At 38.5% G+C, this 26,941-nt stretch overlaps 1 protein-coding gene across 1 annotated transcript in view; it reads left to right on the top strand.

Annotated features, from left to right (window-relative positions):
- Window positions 1–12,323, top strand: part of LOC126190791 (KICSTOR complex protein ITFG2-like) — a 51,202-nt gene extending 38,879 nt beyond the window's left edge. Inside the window, exons 4-5 of the mRNA XM_049931337.1 lie at window positions 11,714–11,957; window positions 12,119–12,323. Of these exons, the coding sequence (XP_049787294.1) occupies window positions 11,714–11,957; window positions 12,119–12,256 (382 nt within the window). The 3' untranslated portion in view covers window positions 12,257–12,323. The remainder of the gene's footprint in view (window positions 1–11,713; window positions 11,958–12,118) is intronic.
- Window positions 12,324–26,941: the final 14,618 nt, after the last annotated feature.

Below are 26,941 nucleotides of genomic sequence, written 5' to 3'. Positions count from 1 at the left end.
CAAGGTGGCAGCTAATCGCCTGTCCTACCCTCATAAAGCACTTATATATCCTTCATGAGTGTGTATTCTGAGCTACTTATTTTCATTGTGTTCTGATGACAGGTCCTATATCATTGAGAGATGATTTTTGGATGAATAAATAAAATAAAATCAGATAATTAGTCTAGGTACAAAAATTGGCAGTTTTGGTATAGCATAAATATATGTAAATTAATATAGATAAAAAAATCATTATATAATTTTACTACATAATAAGCAATCAGTCACTGAGGCACCCTAACCCTTAAGTCTCCATGAGCATAAGTTGGGGGCAATATAAAGTGGACTGCGTTGACCTATCCATGGGGGAGGCAGATGTTATTTGGTTCATTGGAATACGGTAATCTTGTAACTCATCCATAGGAAAGGTCAAAAACCTCGTTTGACTAATTCTTCAGTATTTATAATTAGTCTGGGACCATTATGAAGGTAAAATATCAGAAGAGACAGAGAAGAAACAAAGAAGAATTGCCCGCTACTTTGTTTTTAGCTAATGTGGAGTGTCACAGGAATGCTCAACAAATGCCAGTGGGTTACTGTAACAGAAAGGCACGGTGCATACCAGAGAATCTTCTGTATGAATCAAGAAACTTGTGACTTTCTTCAATTTATCTCTCATGTTATTGTCGCTGGGGGGGGGGGGGGGGGCGATTGGAGAAATTTGGGTGTATACTAAGGGGTTTGAGAGTTTTTCTTCTTGCACACTATCTGCGATTGAAATAACAAGGTTCAAAATGATTCTGGTACACCATGTACACTCCAACAGACATCGTATTGTGGCTTGTGGATTACATGTCTAGAGGTAAGAATGTCATAAACACACTGATGTTAGGCAGCAGCAACAGACCATCCAGGAAGCCATTATCATTTTATTTAATTCCAGTTATGCAGTTATGAATTATATTAGTTATATTATTATATTATATTAGTAGTGTGAAAAACTAAGAACATTACTTATTCACTATGTTAATTTTTGATTTATCTCCAAAGATATGGATAATGCTGTTACGATAATTACATTTGTACAATTCATGAAGTTAATCACTTCTCTGCTGTATTTTTAATCCTCTTTATTAAAAAGTGAAATCCCACCATTCTGATAATAAATCTATTTCATACTGGAACATTTGCAAATGAATTCCACAGATTTTATCATCATTTGCTGGGAAATTGAGCTTGCCTTGCACTATGACATAAGAGTATTTAGTAATTCCTCCTGTCTCATATAAATAATGTAAATTCCCTATAGTCCAAATACAGTTATTGCACAGGTACATAACAATGTTTAGTTTGTAATATCAGGTGCATGTCAAGATTATAAATAACCTTCAAAACTATTGTTTTAACTCAATAACTCAAACTGCAAACCCCTTAACTGTGTGTTGGATGTATTTTTGTATTACCATGCTAGTGTCATACCTTTGGTTGTTATTTTTTGCTAACGAACCTTTCCGTGCCTTGCAATTTCTAAATGTGTATGGGAATTGTATATGCGCCCTAATCTCATTCTCCTTCCTCTCTCTGCCCATGTCCCCCCCCCCCCTCCTCCTCCCTCCCCCACTCTCTGTCCATCACCACCTCCTCTCTCTCTCTCTCTCTCTCTCTCTCTCTCTCTGTGTGTGTGTGTGTGTGTGTGTGTGTGTGTGTGTGTGTGTGTGTGTGTGTGTGTGTCCTCCTCCATCCTCTCTATGGCCATTTCTTCCCTTCCTCACTCCCTCCTCCCCCATTCTCTGTCCATCTCTTCCCTCATCTCTCTGGTATTATTCCTTGGTTATTGTTGTTGCTAACTAATCCTTGATTGGAAATTGAAGCCACTTAAAATGAATGGGTGAGTTAGTTGGGATCATTGTATGGGTGTATGAGAGACCTCTCCAGCTGCTGGACCTGGGGGATAGTGACTTCAGTGACAGAACTTCACACTATTTCATTCTGCATTTGGGTATAATTACAAAGTTTTGGGTGATTCAGATTCTATAGTGGTATTGTAATCATAATTCAATAAGCCATAAATACAACTTTCCTGTTTTCTGTTAAAACTGACTGTGAGGAAGAGCGCATAGTTTTGTATAAAATATTGTTTAAAATTATGTGTGAGGAGAAAAAATATATGTGGAAGAAGTAGTTTGTCTAATGGTTTAAATGCCCTGCCATAGTAGTTAAAACTGTTTATGGGAAAGAAATGGAAACCACACATTTTCACAGCACAGTATTGTACAGCATTTTCTTTCCCACAGTTGGTTTTCACAGAAAACCTGTACATTGTTGCTTAAAAAGATATATAGTCTATATCTGTCTGTATATTTATTAGCATATCATGTAAAAATTTCAAGTAAATCAGTCTAGAAATTTTCGAGATTTCCGCTACTGGCATTTCCCCCGTACATATAATCTTTACGTTATTTCATAGACAGTGTAAGAAAAGATAGATTGTTACATACTGTAAAGATGACTTATTAAGTTTCAGGTAGATGCAATTCAAGACACCTACTTATTAGCTTTCAGCCACAACCTTCATAAAAAAAAAGAAACACCATTTGTTCACACAAGCAAGCACACCTCGTGCACAAATGACCACCAGCTATGACAGCTAAGGCCAGAATGGCATTCTGGCTGCTATTTCATAAAATAAAGGCTTATCTAGTTTTGAGGGTGTCTCCAATAGACTATTAAAAAATTGTTCCCATGTAATAAGCCCAGTCTTATCTGAAATATGTAGTGCATCACTAACTCGAGGCATTTTTTCCAGAGAGACTGAAATAAGTTGTTGTTAATCCCCTCTTTAAGAAGGGTAATAAGAGAGATGTCAATAACAACCAACATGTTTCACTGTTGACATCATTCTCCAAAATGTTTGGAGAGATGATGTTTTCTAGAATAGTATCTCACCTTAGCAACAATAGTATCTCTAGCAGATCACAATTTGGGTTTTAGAAGGGTTGCTGTACTGAGAATCCGGCAGACAATTTCTGCGACCTCTCTAAGGTGTCACAGTATTCTCGTAGATAAATTGAAGTTTATGGGACTGAGGATATAGCCAACCAATGGATAATGTCATAACCAGCCAAAAGAATGCAGTAAGTTATATTTAGCAATTCAAGCAGTGTAGTCCATTGACATAATTCTGACTCAGGAGAAATCACATGTGAGGTTCCACAAGGTTCAACATTAAGTCCAGTACTGTTCCTTATGTATGTAAGTGGTCTTCCATCTAGTGTACAAGAAACAGAATTAGTCATTTTTGCAGATGACACTATATCATAATCAATCCAAACATATGTATAGAAATGGAAGAACAGTTCTTAAAAGTATCATTGACTGGTTTTCTGCAAAAGGTCTCACCCTCAATTTTAAAAAGACGCAACATATTCAGTTCTACACATCTAGAGTTATTCACCATTGATAAGTGTAACACATGGTGAGGAAATAATAAATAGGGTAGATACTTCAAAATTCTTGGGATCCATGTTGATGAGAATTTAAATTAGAAAAAAAAATGAATTTGGAACTCCTAAAACAACTTAGTTCAGCCATATTTGAGCTTAGAATCATTGAAAATCTTGAGGGGAGACAAATAAGTAAGCTCACATATTTTGCAAATTTTCATTCAATAATGTCAAGTGGAATAATGTTAGCAAAATCTTCCATCAGTTCTTGGTGTAACAACATTATAATAAATGAAAAGCACTAGTTTGCTTTTGTTGTACAGTACTGTAGAACAAAAGCAAACTAGCACTTTTCATTTATTGGAATAATGTTCTGGGATAATACAGCTTTAAGGAAGAAGGATTTCACTGTGCAAAAACATGGTGTTAGAATAGTATGTGGTGCACACCCACGATCATGTTGTAGACATATGTTTAAGGATTTGAACATTCTGACTACTGCTTCACAGTATATTTATTCCCTCATGAAGTTTGTTGTAAATAAATCACTACAGTTCAAAAGGAACAATGAGTTACATAATTACAATGCCAGAAGTAAAAATGACATTCATTACTCCACACTAAGGTTGTCTTTAGCACAAAAAGAATGCATAGTGCTGCAACAAAAATTTTTGATCACTTACCCAGTGATATAAAATGTCTGAAAGACAGCAAAGTAAAATTTGATAACAAAGTGAGAAAGTTTCTCCTTGACAACTACTCCTATTCCATTGAAGAATTTCTATTACTGTAAAGTGTATAAAAGGTGATGGATAAGAATTACTAACACACATCCATATATCTTTTTTCCTTAAAAAAAGACAAATGTAGAAATTTTTAAATGTAACCGCATGTACGAATTAATTTGCACTGTGAACGTAAAAGGACTCATTTCACATCTTTGATATATCGTGAAAAATGATCCATGGAACATGTGACTAACTAACTAACTATTAACTAACTAACTATGGTAGTTCATGCAGTGCATAGTTCGTGCAGTGCGATGACCACTGTGTTCGGATGTTGCAGTGGTCAGCGCATCTGCATGATAAGCAGGAGACCTGGGTTCGAATCCTGATCCAGTTCAACTTTCCCCATTGACTTAATCAATGCTCCCTGGCAGCTAATGTCATTAATTCTTTTATGTCTTGATTTTTAGTAGCTGCAGGATAAAAATGGGATCTGTTCTTTCGGACATGTCTGAAAGAACAGACACCACATATATGTGTATAGTTTTTTATGTATCTCACATGATGCTATTACTTGTGTAAGATGGTACCTTTAATTCTACCGGACACTCTACTACTTGTCATCTGCAAACAAATGAAACTTCGCTGCCTTACCTCAACCCCACTATTTCTGACTGAGAATCTCTATGTATCACATTATTTAGTGTGTTACTGTTTTATGATGTTGTAGTATTGTTGTGTTAAAGTACTTTTTCTTATTGTGTTGTGAAACACGCATTTTTGTGTAGCTTATCAGTCAAGCATGAAGTTTCTGCCACCATTTCACGTGTTGTTGTAGCTATGTAGTGGTCATTTGTTTTGTTTCATGTTTGTTTGGGGTCAGCAAGAGATTTAAAGTGCTTTTAGCATTTGAGATGGTGTACGTATAAAATTAATTTATGGTACAGGCTATTACTGAATTTGAGAATTTTTAGATAAGTTTCTGAGTTTGTTGGGTGGTGGTTCTGTGCTGCTAGATGATCAGCAAATGTTGAGTGGGAGCTATAATTTTTCGATGCTCTGAGGTTTTCTGTACATCTGATGTTAAAATTGCTACATGCTAGGCCCATGTATACAGACTGACAGTAATTACATGTTAATTGGTATATACCAAAATGGCTATATTTGTTGGTGTTTGGGATGTGTGTTCCAACTCTGTTCTTTTTTTGTGTTGTTAGTTTGGTATGCTATATTGAGAGGCCTTGTCTCTTTAGTTCATTGCCCACCCTGTGTATAACTTTGTTGTTGTATGTCATAATGTGTCATTTAATGTTTGCTGTCTGCTGATTTGTAGGGTTTTGCGTTGTGGCTGTGTATTTTGTGATCATATTGCCTGTTTCTGTATTCTGTTGTTTATTTTATCTACTGTCTTTGCATCGTAGCCACTCTTCTGTGCAATTTGCTTTATTGTGTTTAGTTCTTGTATGTACTCATGTTTGTTCATAGGTGTTCTGTTCAGTCTGTGTGGTAAGCATCTGAAACTGGATTGTTTTTGGATTGTGGGATGATTGGATTGGATGTGAATAATTGTGCTGGTGGTTGTAGGTTTCCTATAAATTGTGAACTCATGTTTGTTATTTCTCTTGTGTATTATGGGTATAAGAAATTCAATCTTTCACCCACCTGTGTCTTAGTAGTGGACTGCATTTGTGGAGGAATAGTGTTTATGTCATCTGCTTTGGTTTATCAATTTTGTTCAAGATTTGATTTCCTGTGTGATTTATGAACATGTCAGCTAGGAGGCCACCAATTGGGGCCACAAGAGAAGCAACAAACATGAATTAACAATTTATAGGAAACCCAGAACCACAAGCACAATTATTCACAACCAACTGAATCACTTCATAATATGTAAACAAGCCAGTTTTAGATACGTGCTATGCTGACTGAACAGAACACCTGAAATCAATCATGACTACGTGGAAGTAGTAAATGCAGTAGAGCAAAATGAATAATAGACTGGCTGCTATGCAAAGGTAGTAGATAAAATAAACAAAAAATACCAAAATAGGCAAATCATAATCAGGAAACATGCACTCAGATACAACAAAATCCACAACAAATCAGTAGATAGTAAGCAACAAATGCTCTGTAATGACTTACAACAATGAAGTTAAACACAGGTTGGGCAGCATATTAAAGAGACAATGTCTGAACATAGCATATCAACCCAATATCACAATTAAGAAAGACTTGGAAAACACTGACAAATATCGTCAGTCTGTCATAAATCAGTGAACCTGTAATTGCTGTCAGTCTGTATACATGGACCAACGCTGTAGGAATTGTAAAACTAGACACACAGAACACCCAACATTCGCTGATCACCTGAGAGCACAGAATCACCACCCAGTGAAAATAGAAACTGATTTAAGAATTCCCAAACTAACAAAGAAGAAAATTATCGCATCCACAAATAAATAGTACGAGAAAAGTAAGTACTGTGGAGGAAGATTGTAGAAGAAGCCAAGGCCCCCCCCCCCCCCCCCCCCCCCCCACACACACACACAAAAACACACAAACTGGACGGTTCATATGGCAGCAGCAATTTAAATCACATGCCAAACCCCTAACAAACATGAAACGAAACAAATGAACACCACATAGCTACAACATAATGTGAAATGATGGCAGAAATTTTGTGCTTGATTGACAAACTTAACAAAAGTGTTGTGTTGTGCTGTGCTGTGCTGTGTAGTCATACAGTGCGGTTGCTGCATGTAAGACACAGCTGCCGCCTTCTCGAGCAGTGTGTGCCAATGCTCTAGTGGCATCAGCAGAGCCAATCAGGATGCAGCCCCCAAGTGATTAAGTCACGTTGTCACAGCCCGGAAGGGGAGTTGTCTTGTGGGCCTCCTGGAGTATGTAGCAGATCTCCTCTCAGTCGCGACACTGTTACTGTGATAGTCTTTATGGAAGATGAACCTTGACATGAGTGATTACACTGAGTTACGTTTTACCTTGTTTTCAGAATAAATCTTCGAAGTTGTAATTATTTCCGACTTCCCATGTGGTAGTTCTTACTTGGGACACAGCAAATTGCATGTTTAATGACAACAGAAAAGAAACAAGAACTTTAATGCAAGACATGCAATTAAAAAACACAACAACATTGAAAAACCATAAGAAGCATGCTAAATAATTCTACGTCTAGTGATTCTCAGTAGCATTAGAATTACAAACAGAAATAGAAAACATTTCATTTGTTTGCAGGTGACTGTATGGTAGAATTAAAGCTACCATCATACACAGGTATTACCTACATGTTAGCTATGTTAGCAAATATACAGGGCTGTTACAAATGATTGAAGCAATTTCATAAATTCACTGTAGCTCCATTCATTGACATATGGTCACGACACACTACAGATACGTAGAAAAACTCAAAAAGTTTTGTTCAGCTGAAGCCGCACTTCAGGATTCTGCCGCCAGAGCGCTCGAGAGCGCAGTGAGACAAAATGGCGACAGGAGTCGAGAAAGCGTATGTCGTGCTTGAAATGCACTCACATCTGTCAGTCATAACAGTGCAACGACACTTCAGGACGAAGTTCAACAAAGATCCACTAACTGCTAACTCCATTCGGCGATGGTATGCACAGTTTAAAGCTTCTGGATGCCTCTGTAAGGGGAAATCAACGGGTCGGCCTGCAGTGAGCGAAGACACGGTTGAACGCGTGCGGGCAAGTTTCATGCGTAGCCCGCGGAAGTCAAGGAATAAAGCAAGCAGGGAGCTAAACGTACCACATCCGATGGTTTGGAAAATCTTACGGAAAAGGCTAAAGCAGAAGCCTTACCATTTACAATTGCTACAAGCCCTGACACCCGATGACAAGACAAACGCTTTGAATTTTCGGTGCATTTGCAACAGCTCATGGAAGAGGATGCGTTCAGTGTGAAACTTGTTTTCAGTGATGAAGCAACATTTTTTCTTAATGGTGAAGTGTCGGACACAATGTGCGAATCTGGGCGGTAGAGAATCCCTCATCGCATTCGTGCAGCAAATTCGCAATTCACCAAAAGTTAACGTGTTTTGTGCAATCTCACGGTTTAAAGTCTATGGCCCCCTTTTCTTCTGCGAAAAAAACGTTACAGGACACGTGTATCTGGACATGCTGGAAAATTGGCTCATGCCACTACTGGAGACCGACAGCGCCGACGTCAGTCTTTCAACAGATGGTGCTCCACCGCACTTCCATCATGATGTTCGGCATTTCTTAAACAGGAGATTGGAAAACCGATAGATCGGTCGTGGTGGAGATCATGATCAGAAATTCATGTCACGGCCTCCACGCTCTCACCGACTTAACCCCATGTGATTTCTTTCTGTGGGGTTATGTGAAAGATTCAGTGTTTAAAACTTCCTCTACCAAGAAACATGCCGGAACTGTGAGCTCGCATCAACGATGCTTTCAAACTCATTGATGGGGACATGCTGCGCTGAGTGTGGGAGGAACTTGATTATCGGCTTGATGTGTGCCGAATCACTAAAGGGGCACATATCGAACATTTGTGAATGCCTAAAAAAACTTTTTGAGTTTTTGTATGTGTGTGCAAAGCATTGTGAAAATATCTCAAATAATAAAGTTATTGTAGAGCTGTGAAATCACTTCAATCATTTGTAATAACCCTGTATATGCATGTATATTTAAAGTAAAACTAATACCTTTAAAACATATTGTAAATGAACATCATGTAATGCCTCAACTCAGTGACATGCCTTAATGGTATATTGTTTGTAAGCTAGTGTAAAATATATGGCACCTAATGACGACTTCCTTTTGTAAATGTAGATACTTTTGCACCATAACATGTATCAGTAATGTTTTAGAAAGAAAATAAACAAAAAAAACATAAGACAAACATAAGTAAGATGGTGTCTTGCATAAGACGGAATCTACATCTACATCCATACTCCACAAGTCACCTGACGGTGTGTGGCAGAGGGTACCTTGACTACCTCTATCGGTTCTCCCTTCTATTCCATTCTCATATTGTTTGTGGAAAGAAAGACTGTTGGTATGCCTCCGTGTGGGCTCTAATGTCTCTGATTTATCCTCATGGTCTTCGCGCAGATATAAGTAGGCGAAGCAATATACTGCTTGACTCCTCGGTTAAGGTATGTTCTCGAAACTTCACAAAAGCCCGTTCCAAGCTACCGAGTGTCTCTCCTGCAGAGTCTTCCACTGGAGTTTATCTATCATCTCCGTAACGCTTTCCGCGATTAATAAATGATCCTGTAACAAAGTGCGCTGCTCTCCGTTGGATCTTCTCCATCTCTTCTATCAACCCATCTGGTACGGATCCACACTGGTGAGCAATATTCAAGCAGTGGGTGAACAAGTGTACTGTAACCTACTTCCTCTTCAGTTTTTACTGTTACGGTATTGTGCATGGATTTTGAATTACTCAGCTAAATTTTGCAGTCTTTTCTGAAGGTTATTGTTTGCCAAAAATTTAAAAAAATGATTTGGGACATGGTTAGTGGGGAAGACTTAATACATATTGTAAAAAACAAAAAAAAAAAAAAAAAAAATTCAAGCAAAAACCTTCATATGAGATTTACATTTTTTTTACAACACTATTTCCTTAAATACTTGCTGTAAACAAATTACTTGACCTATTTCTGAGCTGCGGTTTTTTAACAATAACAATAATAAATTTCAAAAGAGTAGTGATGTAACCTATGTGTAGCGTCACCCTGTGGTTACAGGCAAAATGAAAAGGCAACAGTTGCACCACCAGTACTGAACATGCAGGTCACAGGTCATACTATACCAGTGACTTCAGTAAGAGCTTCAGTACCCTTGCAGTTGGGATTTGTGCTCCCCCCCCCCCCCCCCCTCTCACCCTCTGAAAAAATCCCCCAGCATCATTCTCCCTGAACTCCTTAGCTGGGAACTGTACCTCCAGCATATTCACCAGTCTTGCAATCCCTGTGGCCTTAAAGTTTGATAGTCTCCTTCTCACCCCCTTATCCTTACTCTGTCCTCTGCCACATCAACCCTTCCCAGTCCTAAACTAGTACTTCTCATCCCTCACTACCTCCCTCCTGCCCTCCCACCCCCCCCCCCCCCTCCCCTGGCATCATGCCTCATCACATGGCTCCAATTACACATGTTTCTATGTACTAACCTTAATGTCTTTTCCCATTTTTGTTTATAACTTTCCTAACTGTGTTTCAGACTACTTTGCTAATGCTTCTAAGTCGGTACTCAAGTTAAGATGTATTGGGTAGACTTTTAATAAGTTTATTGCCTTACCAACAGCTACCTCTTCACTTATTTCAATAAATAGTAATCTTGTCAATCCCAGTGACTAATGCGAGCAGTTTATTTTATAACCCTATTAGTTGTCACTTGCAACTTCTTATATGATACTGCTGGCTGCAGTTGTTATGTATCAATTATTTAGTCAAAGGTGGCTACTACATACGTATTCACATTTGTGTATTTATAGCTAATGTTTGCATCACACTGAAATCGTAGAAGGAAATGCACATTAAAAGTTTACCATTTTGTTGTTGGTAATTTCACTGTTTACAAAAGTCTGAAATAGCAATTAATATTTTCTCATAAGACATGAGTATGTAATGTGGACAGTAGTGACTCTAATTCCTTGATGAGCAGTTGGAATTACTTTCATATGCACTGATGAGACTCACAGTGTTATGCTACATGATCTGACTGTCAATAATCCTTTATCCAGTCACATGTGATTCATGAATTAATTTGTCTTAATTAGTTATTGATGATGCACTTTACCAAAATCACATATTAAGTAATAACCTGTGTTTTAGATGGATAAGCAAACTTTTTTTCCAAGTCACTTGTTATAATTTTTTACTTGTCTGATGCATGGCATAATTTGGCCAAAAACAGAACTGGTTCAGTTGCATATTTTATACAGAACTTCAGAGACATGTCTGTGAGTTGTTGGGCATTGTTGATTTTAACAGTTTTCATTGCTTTTCAGTGACTCTAGTGCTGGTGCATATGTGACTTACTTTTCCAGTGAAATAGAATTACTTGATTTCCAAAATGACACTTGAAGTTAGAATTCAGCAGTTTGGCATTTGTTCATTTTATCAAATAGACCATTGAGAAATGTCAGACATATGCCTAAAATATTTAGAATTTTAGGAATGATCCTATAATAAGGTTATACTGTGACAATCATAGAAGACCTTTTGCATTGTCTTTCTTATAGTAAAAAATGCATATTTTTGCCCTTTTTATGCTGATTGTGCAGCAGGTGCTGTTTTGAAAGAAATGTTTTAGACTTTCTGCTAAGCTCAGAACATATGCTAAAAGCTGTAATGATGGCCACGCTTTGAATGTTTTCTTCTTCAGAGCAGATATGGTAAACAGGAAGTACTAGAGAGCAGATGCAGCATAATTAGTGTTAGTAGCTCCTGCTCTGAAGAAGAACATCTGTCTGAAAGTGTAACAGTCATCACCACTTATTGTGCACCTCTCCACTAAACAGTGAGCTTTTGGGTAATATTGTATGTAACTTTTTCCTCAGGTCCATTCAAGTTGATCATCAGTTATTTTCATTAACAAAGCTGTCTCTAACGGGTGGAAATGGAGGAGGAGATAATATTGTTGCCTGTTCTTGGGATGGACAAACTTATATACTGGACCAGGAGAAACAGAGTGTTCGCTTTCAACTTGATGAACATGTTTGTGGTTTCTGTTCAGGCTACTATTCCATAACCCTGGACCATCCACCATCCCCCTGTCTAGTTTATACCACATTTACTAACAAGGTAGTGTAAAATGAATGTTGTATGTATGTTTTGTAAAACTTATGTTAATAATATATTTAAAATTTTGTGAGGTTTGTAGTAAATAAAATAATAGTACAGCATGACTTAAACATCATGTAAGATGCTACAAATATAGAAAGTTGATTTATTTTATGTTGCAGATATATGTGTACTATGATGTAAAGATTCCTGGCATGGTGATGAAAAGTTGTGTCCCATATGGAAATATTGGCTTGAAACTAGACAACAAACAAAGAAGAGAGTTAACAGAATGGATACTGTATGGGAAGAAGAAATGATGCAACATGCAGAAAATAACTTCTATCCTGGTTAGAAAAAAAAGAGACAGTGTTTTTTTTTTTTTTTTTTTTTTACTGGTTAAAAGTAATGTTACATGTGATAACAGATGCCTTTATTGTTAACACTAAATATCTAAAGTTTGTTGATATTCAGTGTATTTTACTTTTGTAAATTCCAAATGTTGAGCTAAATATTATGGAATAAAATTATATTTATTTTGCATTATATTTATTGTTTTTCGTTCTTAAATGAAACCTTTTGGTGGGATACATAATGACTGACACATTTGGTTTAACTGAAGTGTATGTCCCTAGTTCCATATATAAATGTTCAGCAGTTATGAGCAGATACCAGGCTGAGTTCCATTGAAGAAACCTATGGGCATTTAATTCACTCACTAAAGAAAATCATTACAAAACCTTAGTCTGATCAGTTCTTGAATATGCTGGTTGGAGGCCATTCTCAGGTAGCATTAATAGACGAGATAAAAAAAGATCCAGAGAGAAGCAAGTCAGTTTGTCACTCGTTTATTTAGTAAGTGCAAGAGGATCATCAAGGTTATTATCCAAATCTAGTGGTAGAATTTACAAGAGAGGCAGCGTGCAACAAACAGAGGTTTACACCTAAAGCAATAAGGCCATATGCTCCAAGAACAGTCAAGTAACGTATTACTTCCTCTCATGAAAAGACCGTATTGGCAAAATCAGAGAAATTTGAAGTTATCGAGTCTTATTGACACTTGTTCTTCCTGTACACAACCCATGAATGTAACAGCAAAAGGAAGTAAATGACAGTGATACTCTAAACACCCTTCACTTTTTATCATAAAGTGGTTTACAGACTATGGGTGTTAGGTCAAAGAGCTACATCAAATACTCATAAGAAAATAGTTTAGTTAAAAAGTACATTCACTGAGGTCATCCTTCATTATTGCAAAGATCTGTAACTATTAAAGGCGATACTGTTCTCTGCACAACAGGGAAGACATATAGATAAACGTATCTGCTAATAAATAAAATTTGCCTGGGTTTCAAGCCGTGTCAAGTGGTTAACTGCCTACGAGCTTTTGGCAGAGATTTGTCTGCCACTGTCAACTGGTTGACTGTCATGTGAATGCCACTGCTGTGCTGCTATAGCCATGCTGCTACCAGTGATGTCACTGGTGCCCACTCTCGCATCATATATGGCAATGTTTTGGTTGCATGACTGCCGTGCCACTTCAACTTCCCAATCACAGGATTCCATGATGTACTCCGCTGCAATCCGCCATCTTTATTGAGGGTATTGTATGAATTTTTGATTTCTGTTGTGTCATTTATTATGGTATCCCAGAAGCAGTTGGCATGTTTAATAAATAATAGAAGTATCATCAAATGCAATTCGGTGTCTGTTTTCTAGTGTATGCTCTGCAAAGCTGATTTTTCAGGATAGTGTAGGTGGAAACAACTTTCATGTTCTATGCAGCACTGTTCAATAGTGTGGACAGTCAAACCAACATAAAACTGCCCACACCCACATGGTATTTTGTATATTCCAAGTGTTCTGAGGCCTACTTGTCTTTCACAGGCTTCATTAGTTGCTGGGGGCCTGAAGACTTGAGTTGATTTTATGTTTCTTTAGAAGCTGTCTAATTTTCCCTGTGATTCTGTGTAGTTCTCCAGAGCTGAGTACACATTTTGGTCACTCCTATGATTTTTATCTTGCACTTATGACTTCTTTCATCACTGAAGGGTTTATTAATGTGCCATAATTGGTGAGATAAGTCAGTTTAGAGGTTAGAGGAAGCCAACGGCATTTCACCTCATGCAACACTATGCCCAGTGAAGCACTGTGGTATTAAAAACAATATTTTGATGGATAACAGCTTTACTATTTTGTGTGTTTGGTAAGTAGAGTACCACTACACCAATATTCTTATTTAAATATCTCCTGTATCACTATCATTCCATATTTATATAACAAAATTTCAGTGTCATGTTGCACATTTTTTTTTTTTTTTTGTTTTTTTTTTTTTTTTTTTTTTTTTGCAATGGTTTAAATTGAGGTTGTTTCATTGATATTGAATTATAATATATTGCATGTAACATCATGCCCTTCTTTCATGCCTTTTGACATCTTTGAAATTTCACCCAAAAAATCTGTGTAATTGTTTGTGCACCACTAAAGTAGGCAAATTGTTTAGCCATGATTGCCATTATCAGTGATCAGTGTCTTTTGATGACAGTACACATCCATGCTGCTTCTGTATGTTTTTTAGTTATCTGTCCACCTTCCATTTGGTAGTCATCTCAGTTGTTTCTTAAATCTTGAAACCTAACAGAAGACTTGGTTTATCAACCATCTATCCACCTAACTATAAGTCGCATGCACCTCCATTTAATAAGTCACATGCACCTCCATTTAACTTTTGTTATAGTTATAATTATTTCATTCTGCTCTAGTCTATTCTCTGATGCCTTAGTTTATTTTCCTACACCATGCAGGAATTTAATACGTGTCTCTCTCTATCACTCACTCTGCAACTGTCAGTTTTTGAATGGTATCAACAGGAAAAGTCTCTCTTTCACTGCTGTGTGTCAAAACTGGTAGTTCATGAGGACTGTAAACTTTTTTTCAGACACATTAAAAAGCTAGTTTTGAAAACCCTATTTAGCTTACGAAGAGCATTCCAGAGTGGGTCATATCTGCTCATCTTTTTATTTTTGTAGCTATCCATTCAGTTTTCATTTTTCAAATATCCTAAATAAAAAGCCCCATTAACTTATTCTATGATTTCATTATTAATTTAAACTATTTTATTTTGTATGTGTTGTAGATTATTTTAGTTGATTATAATTGATTTTTAGGCTACCTGATGGCTTGTTCTTTAAAGTTCTTCTATTTGTGATTTAATTTTATCTGCACTTGAGGCAAACAGCGAAATAAGGTGTTTCAGATACCTTTCATTAACATGTATTTTCTCAGTGTAAGACTATGAAAAATTCTGCTGGACAGCTTAGAACAGCTTGGATGACTTGGAAGCTCCCTGTCTGACCCTCTTTCAATTCTGAATTTCTCACTACAGTGATGAAGTCTAATGGAAACTGCAGGAATGGTGTACATATTCTTCAGCAATAGTAACAAAGATTGGCCCAGTGCCTTGTTTCTGTTAGTTCAGATTTTGTTGAGATTGAGACAAAAGATCACTCAAATTCTATTAATATTAGGAACCCGTGGGTCATTTTAAGCACAGCTTTCTATTTACCTGATTAATATTCAATGTGTTTCCCGTGTGGCTGGTGATAATTTTAGTGAATATATCACACGTTTGTCTTGTTTGTTTCCTTTCTTGTGAAATGGGACAAATACAGCATTTTTCCATTTTTGTGGCATTGTCTGGTATTCAGTATTTTTGCACTACTTTGACTCTAGGTTTTATGATTTTTGCTAAATCATCATTATTTTCAGGTAGTGATCCTTTCTAATATCTCAAGTGATATTATACATCTCATCAATCTATTTCTGAAATGTTGTCATTTTAATTTTAACTATCTGTGTTTCAGGTTCATCTCTTGAACTCTGTCCCAAGATTACTTTAAATGTTTGTAAATTCCTCTCTGTTTTTATTTGCTGTGCCATTTATCTGATGAAATTTGTTGCCTGCTCCCACATTAGTAGATTTGAATTTTGGGGAAAGTAAAGGCACCAACTCTTTGTGTACTTGATGCATTGAGTGGTCAATAGACGTATGAACAAGACTGAAAATGTTGCTCATATTTTGAACTAAATCCTTCTTTTCAGAGTTACTAGTAGAAAAAACATGTGCCCCCCCCCCCCCTCCCAAAAAAAAAAAAATCGCTCTGCACCCACCCCACTCACACTCTCTCAGTCTCTCTGTTCTGGCTGATGGATGACTATGTTGTACCAGCACTGTGGCTCATCTCGGATCAAGAGGAGTGGGCAAGGAGAGAAAGGAGGTAGTGTAGGAGGAAGAGGAGGATAGGAAGGAAGAGTGGCTGGTGGCTGGAAAGGAGAGGCAGAGACAGCAAGGGAACTGGTTAGGAATGTATCAGTGAGCTTGCCATGGCACAGGCAGGGGCTGTTGCGTATGTTGTAAATGTCATGGAGGGGTGGATTAGGAGGGGAAGACAAAACAAAGGGTGAGACTGTGGAGAGTGAGGTGTGAGTATAGAAAGAGTGAAGTGAGGTTTATCAGGGACAGGGGCCAGTGATGATTGAGGCAAGGAGGACTGTGGGATTGAAGAATGTGTTGTAAGGACAATTCTCATCAATGTAGTTCAGAGCAGCTGTGATTTTTGGAAAAGGGGGGAGGTGGGAAGCCTGATAGCACAGGTTATGAAGCAACTGTAAGGCTTTTTGTTTTCTTTGTATTTGTTTTCAGTTTTTCCACTTGCCAAATTTCACGATCACTTGAAACTCTAAAATCATTTTGTATTGTCACACCTTGCATAATTTCTTTGTTGTTTGATAAAATTAGTGAATTTCATGTTTAGTTGGTCCTTGCCAAGACCATTTTTCTTTGTTGTCTTTTTGACGAATGTAGCAAGTATGTTATCCTTTTCACCAGTTTCTATTAACATATGATAGTTGTCATTTCTATTATCACTTATCAATTACTGTACCTTTTAATAAAAATCTTTTCTCTCTTCACCAGAAAGAGAGCACGTAAGTGTATGTGTACTTAAGGTGGTTTAAATCCATCTGTACAACTTTTGAAAAAGCTTATTTTGTTTACTATACATGTTTTGTGTCCTGTCATAAACATCACTATTACACACGAAAGTCTGTTTATGTTTCCATGAAAACCATGTATATGTGCTGTAAGTGAAAGTGAATGAAAGGCCAGTGCCAAAGGTAGGAATGCATGAAAAACTTGCATGCTGATAACACTTACGGATGTAAGCTCAATACAAATGAAAATGTAGTAATTAATAAATGACAGTTCAATAGATCTACAACCAAATCAAAATATAATAGATATGATCAATAATTCCAGACCATTGATGATGTTTCAAATCAATAAAACTAAATGTTTGTGGTGAAATAAAGACACAATTTTAAAAGTTCCGTAGATGGATTTTACATACTTACAGTAATTACAAGGCAATTACACATGCCATGGCCATTCGCATGAAACAATTAGTGCATATACTTGAATGAATTGCCGGCCGAAGTGGCCGTGCGGTTCTAGGCGCTGCAGTCTGGAACCGCGAGATCGCTACGGTCACAGGTTCGAATCCTGCTTCGGGCATGGATGTGTGTGATGTCCTTAGGTTAGTTAGGTTTAAGTAGTTCTAAGTTCTAGGGGACTAATGACCTCAGAAGTTGGGTCCCATAGTGCTCAGAGCCATTTGAACTTGAATGAATTCCATAGAATATCTTCCGTTTATTTTTTAAACAAATGTTGCTATTCACATTCCTTCAACATTTTTAATTTTCATGTTTACAATAAAGCCTGTATCTACATTCATTCCCTGTTGTAAGGAAATGATTAGCTGATTATACTCCTGCTTTGTCTTCATTTTTTTACCACACTTCTGAAAAAATTATGATTTCCAATTTCATGTTATTTAACTCCTCTTTCAATACCACTAACCTACTGCTTTGCGTGGATCTCAAAGTTCTTCAATTTGTGTTCACTAAATAAAAAGTGGTGAAAATAGTTGGGGTTTTAACCTCCATGTTATTATTATAATAACCATATTTTAGAAGCAGGTGGGTTATCTCCACGGCCTGAAGCCACTGCTCGAGTTTCTTCAGTTTACAACTTTCAGTAGTTTGTTACAGAGTCAGAATATTTATGTCCCAGTAACTCAAATGTGAAAGTAGTGTCTATGGCAGCCGTACTAATTTTACACTAACCTGCCGGGTCAGGCGAGACTGCTGGGACAATTGAACAGTGCTGAACCTCAGCAGAACTGTGTTCACAATAGTCTCAGCTCTGGCCTGAGTGCTTCTAATCTCTGAACTTATGATCAAAACAACCATTTCATGCATTTCAGGTGTCAGTAGGAAACTCCTGTTGATAAGTCATTTACTTGTTACTCAATGTGTATGTCCCTCATGATACATTCAATCCAGAGGCTGGAGGACTTTAGCTTCCCACATTGCCTACAGTTAATGAGCAGCCCATACACATTTGTTGCCCATAAAGTGATTCATCAAGATTATTTCTTTATGAATATTATTATCTGTGACACATGAATGACTGGATTGGGTGTTTAGATCTATAGTGGAATCGGCAAATAAGATATATGGTAATGCCTCAGTGTTGTTACAGCAATGTAGATGATTATTGTTTTTGACTGCAGCCATGAATGCTATGCAGTTGAAAAGTAGCAACAGCACTGGTAGCTGCCAGAGATCTTTTTATGCCGACTCAGCTATAACCTAGTCAATTGGCTTTCTCCTCACTATAATGTAATTAAGTGCCCTCCTCTCAGCTCTTAGTAGAGTCACCATTGGAAATAAATTTATATGTTTAACACTACTAGTGCAGTTATTGTTGAAATACTTACTGAAGACAGAGTTAGCTTGCAGAATGTTTGTGGTAGGTACCGGTTATTAAGTTTTATTTTCAAAATTTTGAGTAAATTTTATCCACTATAGCTCTACAAGATAGAGGCAGTAATATAAATTGTGTTACTAGTCACTTTCCGAAATTTCTCAAAAGTTAGAATGAAAATGAAGGGTAAATTTACAACCACCTGAAACAAAAATGTGATGTATTGGAGTAGACAGCATAATACAAAAACTACAGATCATCTGGAGAAAGCACCTCAGCAACAGAACTGTGAAAACTTTGTTGTGCAAATAAGAAACCTCTTTCAAAACTTAATTTTAAAAATGTTTGTCCAATGGGAAAGACCGTAGAACTGAAAATTTGTGGTAACTCATCCATTCTACAAAAAGGGAAGCAAAACAGATACAAAACAGAGATGCGTGATAGGGTGGTGGTTCGTGTCTTGCCTCATTTAAATATTTTTTTCCTAACATTAGTATGTTCTGATGCTTGAGTATTAGTTTAATGTAAGCATATACTACAATATTTGCTGTTATGTAAATATAAGTTCACCTTTCTTTGAGGAGTGAGTTTGTTCGATTGGCTTAATCTACAGGACAATGGTGGAAATATGTGTTTTAATAGAGCTAACATGGGAATTTTAGGCGCGCCTGTTGAGTAAACAGTGTGATTTATGAACTAAAAATATCCCACAACTGCTGGTGGAGTGTGTTGCAATTGTGTATACCATGTTGGAGCCCACTTACCATATGCACAAGTCACATCGTTGCTGAGCATTCAGCAGCACGTTGAACTTGGCATGCTCAACGTTGACATTTGTAATGTAATGGACTACTGAAACTACCGATACCACTGGCTGATGAGGTGTGCAGTGCCATCAATCAACTTGAAGGAGCAAGTGAACTTTAACTAAGTAAACACAAACTGAAATATTATTATTTTGTTACAAAAATGTTAATATGAGGACAATCATGAGGTATATTGCCACAGAACTATATTATAAACACTTCATTTTTCGTACGATTTTTTCATTTATGTGTACGTGTGATGTGTAAAATATTGATATACAACCAAGGTTGGCAGTACTACACAGTTTGTAAGCTCTGTGAACAGGAGCTGGTGGTTGGCAGGTGTGGAGAAAATGGGCAGTTGGTGTTGAGACGTCTTGTAACACGCTTGCTTTGAGGTGGTCAAGGATAGAGGGAACAAAGTGATGTATTGGAAAAGCTGTTACATTGAAAATTATTGAATATCATTACGATCAGCACTTATAAAATAAAAGTTGGAAGTTTATATATGTGTCAGTTCTTACGCAGCAGAATACACACGCTGGACCTCAAATTGATTTAACAAACAGCAGATGGCAAGATTCATCACTGGACCATGAGCGTGCAACAATGACCAATAAAGGTAAGAAAGTTATATTACTCTAAATTCAAATTGTGGTGAGACCTTTCTTTCTCCATGTCTTCAACCCTGTATGTACTCTGTTGTTAGAGTGAACAGCGTGATGGGGACTTGTGGTCGACTAGGCATGCCAGGGAGACCACACAGGTTTAAAATGATAATTTGTAGCTTAATATACTACTACTGATAATAATTAATATTTGTCCCCCGGGGAAAGAGGTACATTACATGTTCAACACCATGGCCTGTGTACCAACAGCTTTATACAGGGATATGAGAGCGGAGTTGGTGTGGAATAATGATGGTTCAGGTTATTGCATAGATTGGGTGTATGGTGGAACACCACTTTCAGAGGTGTGGGAAGGAGTGTGGGTAGGATGTTCCTTATTTCTGGGGACAATGATAAGTACTCAAAGCCTCAGTGAAGGACATGTTTCAGTTATTTCAGTATGGGATGATTCTGGGCACTGAAGGGGTGCTTCTTTGCAGCTGCTTTCTAGTGATAGTAGGATGACTGAGGTATGAGAGGATATGGCATGGGGAATCTGTGTGTGACTAGGTTTGGGGGATAGTGGCTTTGAAGGTCTTAGACATTCGGTACACTGGGCAATGAAATATTCGTCATGGCAGATACGCTGTCCACGGGTGGCCAGACTTTATGGAAGTGATTTTTTGCTGTGGGAGGGATGACAGCTATTGAAATGCAGGTACTATTAGTGGTTAGTGGGCTTGATGTGGACAGAGGTGCAGATGGAGCCATCAGAGATATGGGTTGCTAAGCGTCTGTTGAACAGGTGAAACAAAGGGAGAGAGATGTTGAGACTGTGGAGGTATGAGGATAGAGTTCTTGGTCCTGGGTCCAAATCAAGAAGGCATCATCAGTGGAGCTTAACTAGACAAGATAATTGGGTGGCTAGGAAGGTTTCCTCTAGAAGGGTGCCTCATGGGTGCCTTTGGCTGTGCCCCTCAAAGGAGTGGTTGTAATGTGTGAGGATGCGATTAGTTGGATGTATAAGGAATGGGGAGGTGAGTTTGGAGTCTGGAAAGACATTGGGAGAAGTAGTCTTCAGTTGTGGCAAGGCCATGCTCAGGAACATATTGGTGTGTAGGGAGGTGATCTCAACAGAGATGAGTTGGGTCCAATTGGTTAAGGGAGTGGGGATGAGTGAGAGTTTGTGAAGGAACTGATTCGTCTCTTTGATATGGACAATGGGCTGTAGGTCATCTGGAATGGGATTATTGTGGCAGCATTTCTAGGTGGAGGAGTCAGACATTTGGCAGATACCTCCTGTCAGATAATTGCTATGATTCATCACAGCAGTGATGAAGCCATTGTGAGCAGAATGTTGATTAAATCAGTGTCTGTTTTGAGGTAACAGGCAGCTGTTCTTTCTTCCATTGGGAGCTTCGTGTTCCTGAGAAGAGATGTGGGGAAGGAGAGAGGCAAGGAATTCCTGAAAGGTAACCAGGGGTGGTAAGGTGTTAAAGAGGGAGGGTCACAGTTGAATGGTGGCATGAACTGAGACTGTCAAGGTTCATTGCTGGATTAGGTTTTCTTAGGTTTGAGGGATTGGTTACAGAGAATTGTTTATAGTGTAGGGACTGAGAGAAGAGTTGGTTTTTGACAAGTCCAGTGTGACTTTATTGTGGGACTAAACTTGAGGTATTCAGATATGACTAAAACTTCTGTAGGATTGAAGGTCTGGTGGCTAGATTGACAGCAGTGGTTTGTGTTTGTTTAGGTTCTGGGTTTTGTGGGTCATTGGGAGAGAGTTTTGGTGAATGTGGCAGATGGAAAAGGTCAGCTATACTTAGTTGTGGTTGTACAGAACAGTATCATGCACAGGGATCAGGGCTGCCTATGACATGGAGATTTGTTCCTCTAGTTTTCAGGTTAGTGAGGGGTAGATTTGCATGGATGCTCTTTGGGAAGCTGTTGGCACATGGAATGCCACACTGGACATATTGGGGACTGGGGGAGGGAGGGAGGGAGGGAGGGGTGGAAGGTGTTGGTCACCCTGATGTCCCCAGGTGGTCTGCTCATCAGTGCACCTGATGACAGCATTGTTGTTGTGCGCTGACATATTGTGGCCATTGAGTACAGGAAACTGCTGGTACACCCATTGTCTGTCATATCGACAAATACATTAGAAAAAGCAAAAGAATTACATTATTGTTGTGACTGTTCCTGTTTACCTTTATGTTACAGCATAGTGTAAAAAACACTCCTTCTTTCATTTGCATTGAATCTTCTTTAGTTTTTATTCCCCTTGTGATTATAGCATTTTTTGTACCTGTTTTTACTTTTTGTGTATTCGTATAGCTTTACCTACTTTTTATGCCAATATTTTAAGAACAAATCATTCATTCACAAATTTGTTACCCATGTTTCCTTACCATCATATGAAATACAGTTAGTCCTTGATAAATCTTTGTAGATATTTAGTGTGGTCTGCTTGCTGGTCATAAGCATACCATACAATATTCTGAATGGTGCTACATTGCCCACCTAGGGTAAACTGGGTGAGCTGGCACAGTGGTTAAGGCACTGGATTTATTGGGCAGCTACCTCCCCCATTTTAATGTGCACCATCCCCTTTCAGGTTCTCCCGGGACCTGTCAGAGAGGTGCCCTCTTGGTTGACCTTCATAACCAACTTAACATCTTCTGCTTAACACTGGAGCACCCACTTTCCTTTTTGACTCCTCACCCACCTCTTCCCATTTAGATCTATCCTTCTGCACTGCCCAGCTTGCCCATCATCTTGAGTGGTCCATTCTTTCTGACACCTGCTCCAGTGACTATTTCCTGTGTGCTATCCATTTGCTGACTCCTACCCCATCCGGGTGCACTCCCAAATGGCAGCTTACTCAGGATGACTGGCAGCTTTACTCCTCCCTTGCGACCTTCGAAGAACAAGATTTATCCAGTTGTGATGGCCAGATGGAATATCTCACAAATGTTATCCTTACAGCTGTAGAATGTTTCATTCCCCACACTTCCTCTTAACCACGTCACCATGTCATGTCCAAGTCCCTTGGTGGGCTGAGGCATGCTGCGATGCAATTTGCGCATGGAGACATGCTCTCCACATTTTTAACTGTCATTCTACGATGGCAAACTGCATTCATTACAAACAGATACATGCAAAGTGTCGTTGCATTCTTCAGGATAGCAAAAGAGCTAGCTGGGTTTCATTCACTTGTTCCTTTAACAATTCCACTCCTTCCTCTGTTGTGTGGGCCAACCTTCAGTGGCTCTCTGGGACCAAGATCTATTCCCCAATTTTTGGCCTGACAATAGCAGACAATGTCATCATGGACCTTATTGCTATCTCCAACACCTTGGGCTGCCATTTTACAGAAGTTTCAAGCTCTTCCCACTATCACCCTGCCTTTCTCCATCGGAAACGAGCAGAGGCGGCTCGGGCGATATCCTTCTCTTCTCCAAATCACGAGTGCTACAGTGCCACCTTTAATATGAGGGAGTTAGATAATGCTCTCAGTTCATCCCGATCCTCTGCCCCTGGGCCAGATGCCATCCACATTCAGATATTGCAGCACCTTTCTTTTGCAGGCAAGCACTTTCTGCTTAACACGTACAACTGCATCTGAGCAGGGGGCACATTTCCCGGACACTGGCGTGAAGTCACCGTCATACCCATACCTAAACCCGGTAAGGACAAAAACCTTCATTTTAGCTACAGCCGCCTCCCTCTTACCAGTTGTGTTTAAAGGTGGTGGAACGTATGAGTCATACTCAACTGGTATGGTGGCTCGAGTCTCGCAATTTATTGACGGATACACATTGTAGATTTTGAGCACGGCATTCTGCAGTTGACTGTCTTGTTACTTTGTCATCCCAGACTGTGGCTGTGTTTTTCGATTTGGAGAAGGCCTGTGACACCTGCTGGACAACTAGTATCCTCTGTACTCTTTACATGTGGGGCTTCCGAGGCTGCCTGCACTGTTTCCTTCAGGCATTTTTAAAATACTGAATTTTCATGGTGTGTGTGAGTTCTGCCTTGTTGGAAACCTTTATCAAGGAAAACAGTGTGCCTCAGAGTTCCGTTCTGAGTGTCGTCCTCTTTGCTATCACCATTAATCCTATAATGGCCTGGCTCCTGCCAGGCATCTCTGGCTCCCTTTTTGTTGACGATTTTGCCGTCTATTGCAGTTCTCCATGGACTGTCTCATTGAGCGGTGTCTTAATTAATGTCTTGATCATCTTTACTCCTGAAATGTCACCAGTGACTTTCATTTTTCCACTGACAGAACTGTCCATATGAATTTCTGGCGACACAATTGGTTTCTCCCACCATCTTTACATCTTTGGCCTGTCGCCCTTCCATTCATTGAAACTACGAAATTCGTGGGGCTCATGCTCAATTACACCCAAGTTTTAACTGTCCATTTTTGAAGTGTATACATTCCTGCTTGGTTTGCTGTCTGAGTTATTAGCCGTTTTAGCAAATTACATGTGGGCTGTCAACCACATTTTACTTTCTACCCACCAAAGCGATATGTTGAAGGCCATCTAATTTTTAGTTTTACACCTCTGTTTCTGTATGGTGTCTTTTATAGCCCTTTTTCCACATGCTTGTTTTTAGCTGTCTCCTATTATGTCAGTTGGGACTGATGTATAGTCATTTTTTAACTCCTCTCTGTCTTTGTGTTCTATAGTTTTGACTTGGGCATGTATGACCCCAGTTGTTTTTTGCACCCTAAAGCAAAACAAAACCAAAACCCTAGGCACTGAACTTACTTTCGGAGGAACAGGGTACAAATTCTTCTCTGACATCCATATTTATATATTACTGGAGGTCCCTCAGTTGATTGAAGTGATTATCTGATTAGTGTCTTTCAAAAGGATGTGGACTTTTCTTTCATCTTTCACCTGTGAGAAACAGCGCTTCGTTTTTAATGACCATGTCATTAGGTCAAGGAATATTTCAATTTTAACTGTACTTTAATTTCCATGTCACACCTATACATCCTTCAGTTATCATAATGTTAAGAAAGTCAGGATCAGTGTTGGCAGTGTCCATAAAGTTATGGCAGAAGTCAAGTTCCATTTGTTTCTATTCTGCCAATAACACCTTGCATAAGAATTTCACAGACACTGTACACATTATAGTATGTTGATATTCATCACTCTTCACGTTATCTAATCCTCATATGCAATCTTATACAAGACATCTATTTTGTCAAAAGACAACCTCTCATTGTAAGATACTTCAGCCATTCATCTGACAACTACACAGAGAGCTGTTTGTCATCTCCCAGAATATTGTTCATACCACTGATGACCAGCTATTTTGAAACCAGTCAAACAATTCTTCCTTCATGGCATCATCTCCATACATCATCAGAATTTTTGCATTATCAGTTGCAACCATGTTGAATGGTCGTCTTCAGTTCAACGTGCAGAATAGGAGTCATAGCCATAGCTGGGCAATGTTAACCAACTTAATCGTTAATGCATTGCCAAAAAAGCTAACTCCATTAAGGGGGGACGTACATGAAAATGACCAAATTTGTGAAAAAAATTTTATTGGCTCTTCATTTACTACATGGTATTGAAATTTCAATTACCAAATATTACGTTCCAATTCCGCTTCTAAGGGGGAAAAAAATAATAATTTGTAATAGCTTGCACAGGGCGACGCCCCCCCATCTTGGTCTTCATCCTCTCGTATATCTATTTATACTGCGTTTTTTTCCAGTTTTGTGCAGTCACAATGCAGGGAACGTTTGTGTACTACATCAAGAAGGCTGTGGAATAATATCTCTGCCGCTGGTTTTATATTCTTTGATTTATAGCGTTTGTTTACGAGTGTTTGTTTGGAATACATTTTTACGAAAGTTGTAAGTAGACTTGTTATTATATTTTGCAGCATGCCGCGTTCTAGTAAGGTGTTTAAAAAGGTTAGAAAGTGTCAAGCTTCTCGATGTAGTAAAGACAACTTGAAAACCAGCCCCATAATAACAAATGGAAACGATACTTCAACCAAGAAAGCGAGTGCTTCGAGAAGGAAAATTGACAGCTGTCAATCACTTGATGATTGTGGCTCAGACACTCAAGCTACTAGTGGTTTTAGGCTTATTGATTTGAAAATACTATCTGATATTATATCATCTGCTTGTGTATGTGCTGACTGTGGTGCAAAAAGTTTGAGATTATATGACGAAGAAAACAGAATTGGAATAGTGTGTATGTTGCATCTTACTTGTGAAAGCTGTCATTCAGACACTGCTTTTAGAACTTCGGCATCAAGTAACCGGATATATGAAGCAAATATGCGTTTAATATATGGCATGAGATGTTTGGGCATAGGCAGGGGAGGTACCAGACTGTTTTGTGGGATCATGAACATGCCACAACCAAGTGCTAGGTACACCACTGGAAATAAAACACTGCTAAGTGCTCTTCAAGAGGAAGTGGAAGAAAACTTGAAGTCCTCTGCAAAGGAAGCTGTGAAGATGAATAGTGAACTAAAGACAGAAGCAGATAACACGCCAGACACCGATTTGTGTGTGTCATGTGATGGAACGTGGATGAAGCGTGGACATACATCACTGTATGGAGTATCATCTGTCATTAGTGTTGATACTGGAAAAATTCTTGACGTTCAGGTAATGAGCAAATATTGCTATAGCTGTGTACTCGGAAAGAGAGCTGGTGAAGTGGAAGAAAATAAGTGGCAGGTTGAACACAAGAAAGTGTGCTGTAGAAATTATTCTGGTTCTAGTGG

Source organism: Schistocerca cancellata, chromosome 6 (assembly GCF_023864275.1).
Source record: "Schistocerca cancellata isolate TAMUIC-IGC-003103 chromosome 6, iqSchCanc2.1, whole genome shotgun sequence".
Lineage (NCBI taxonomy): Eukaryota > Metazoa > Arthropoda > Insecta > Orthoptera > Acrididae > Schistocerca > Schistocerca cancellata.
This window is presented reverse-complemented; position numbering and strand designations above follow the sequence as displayed.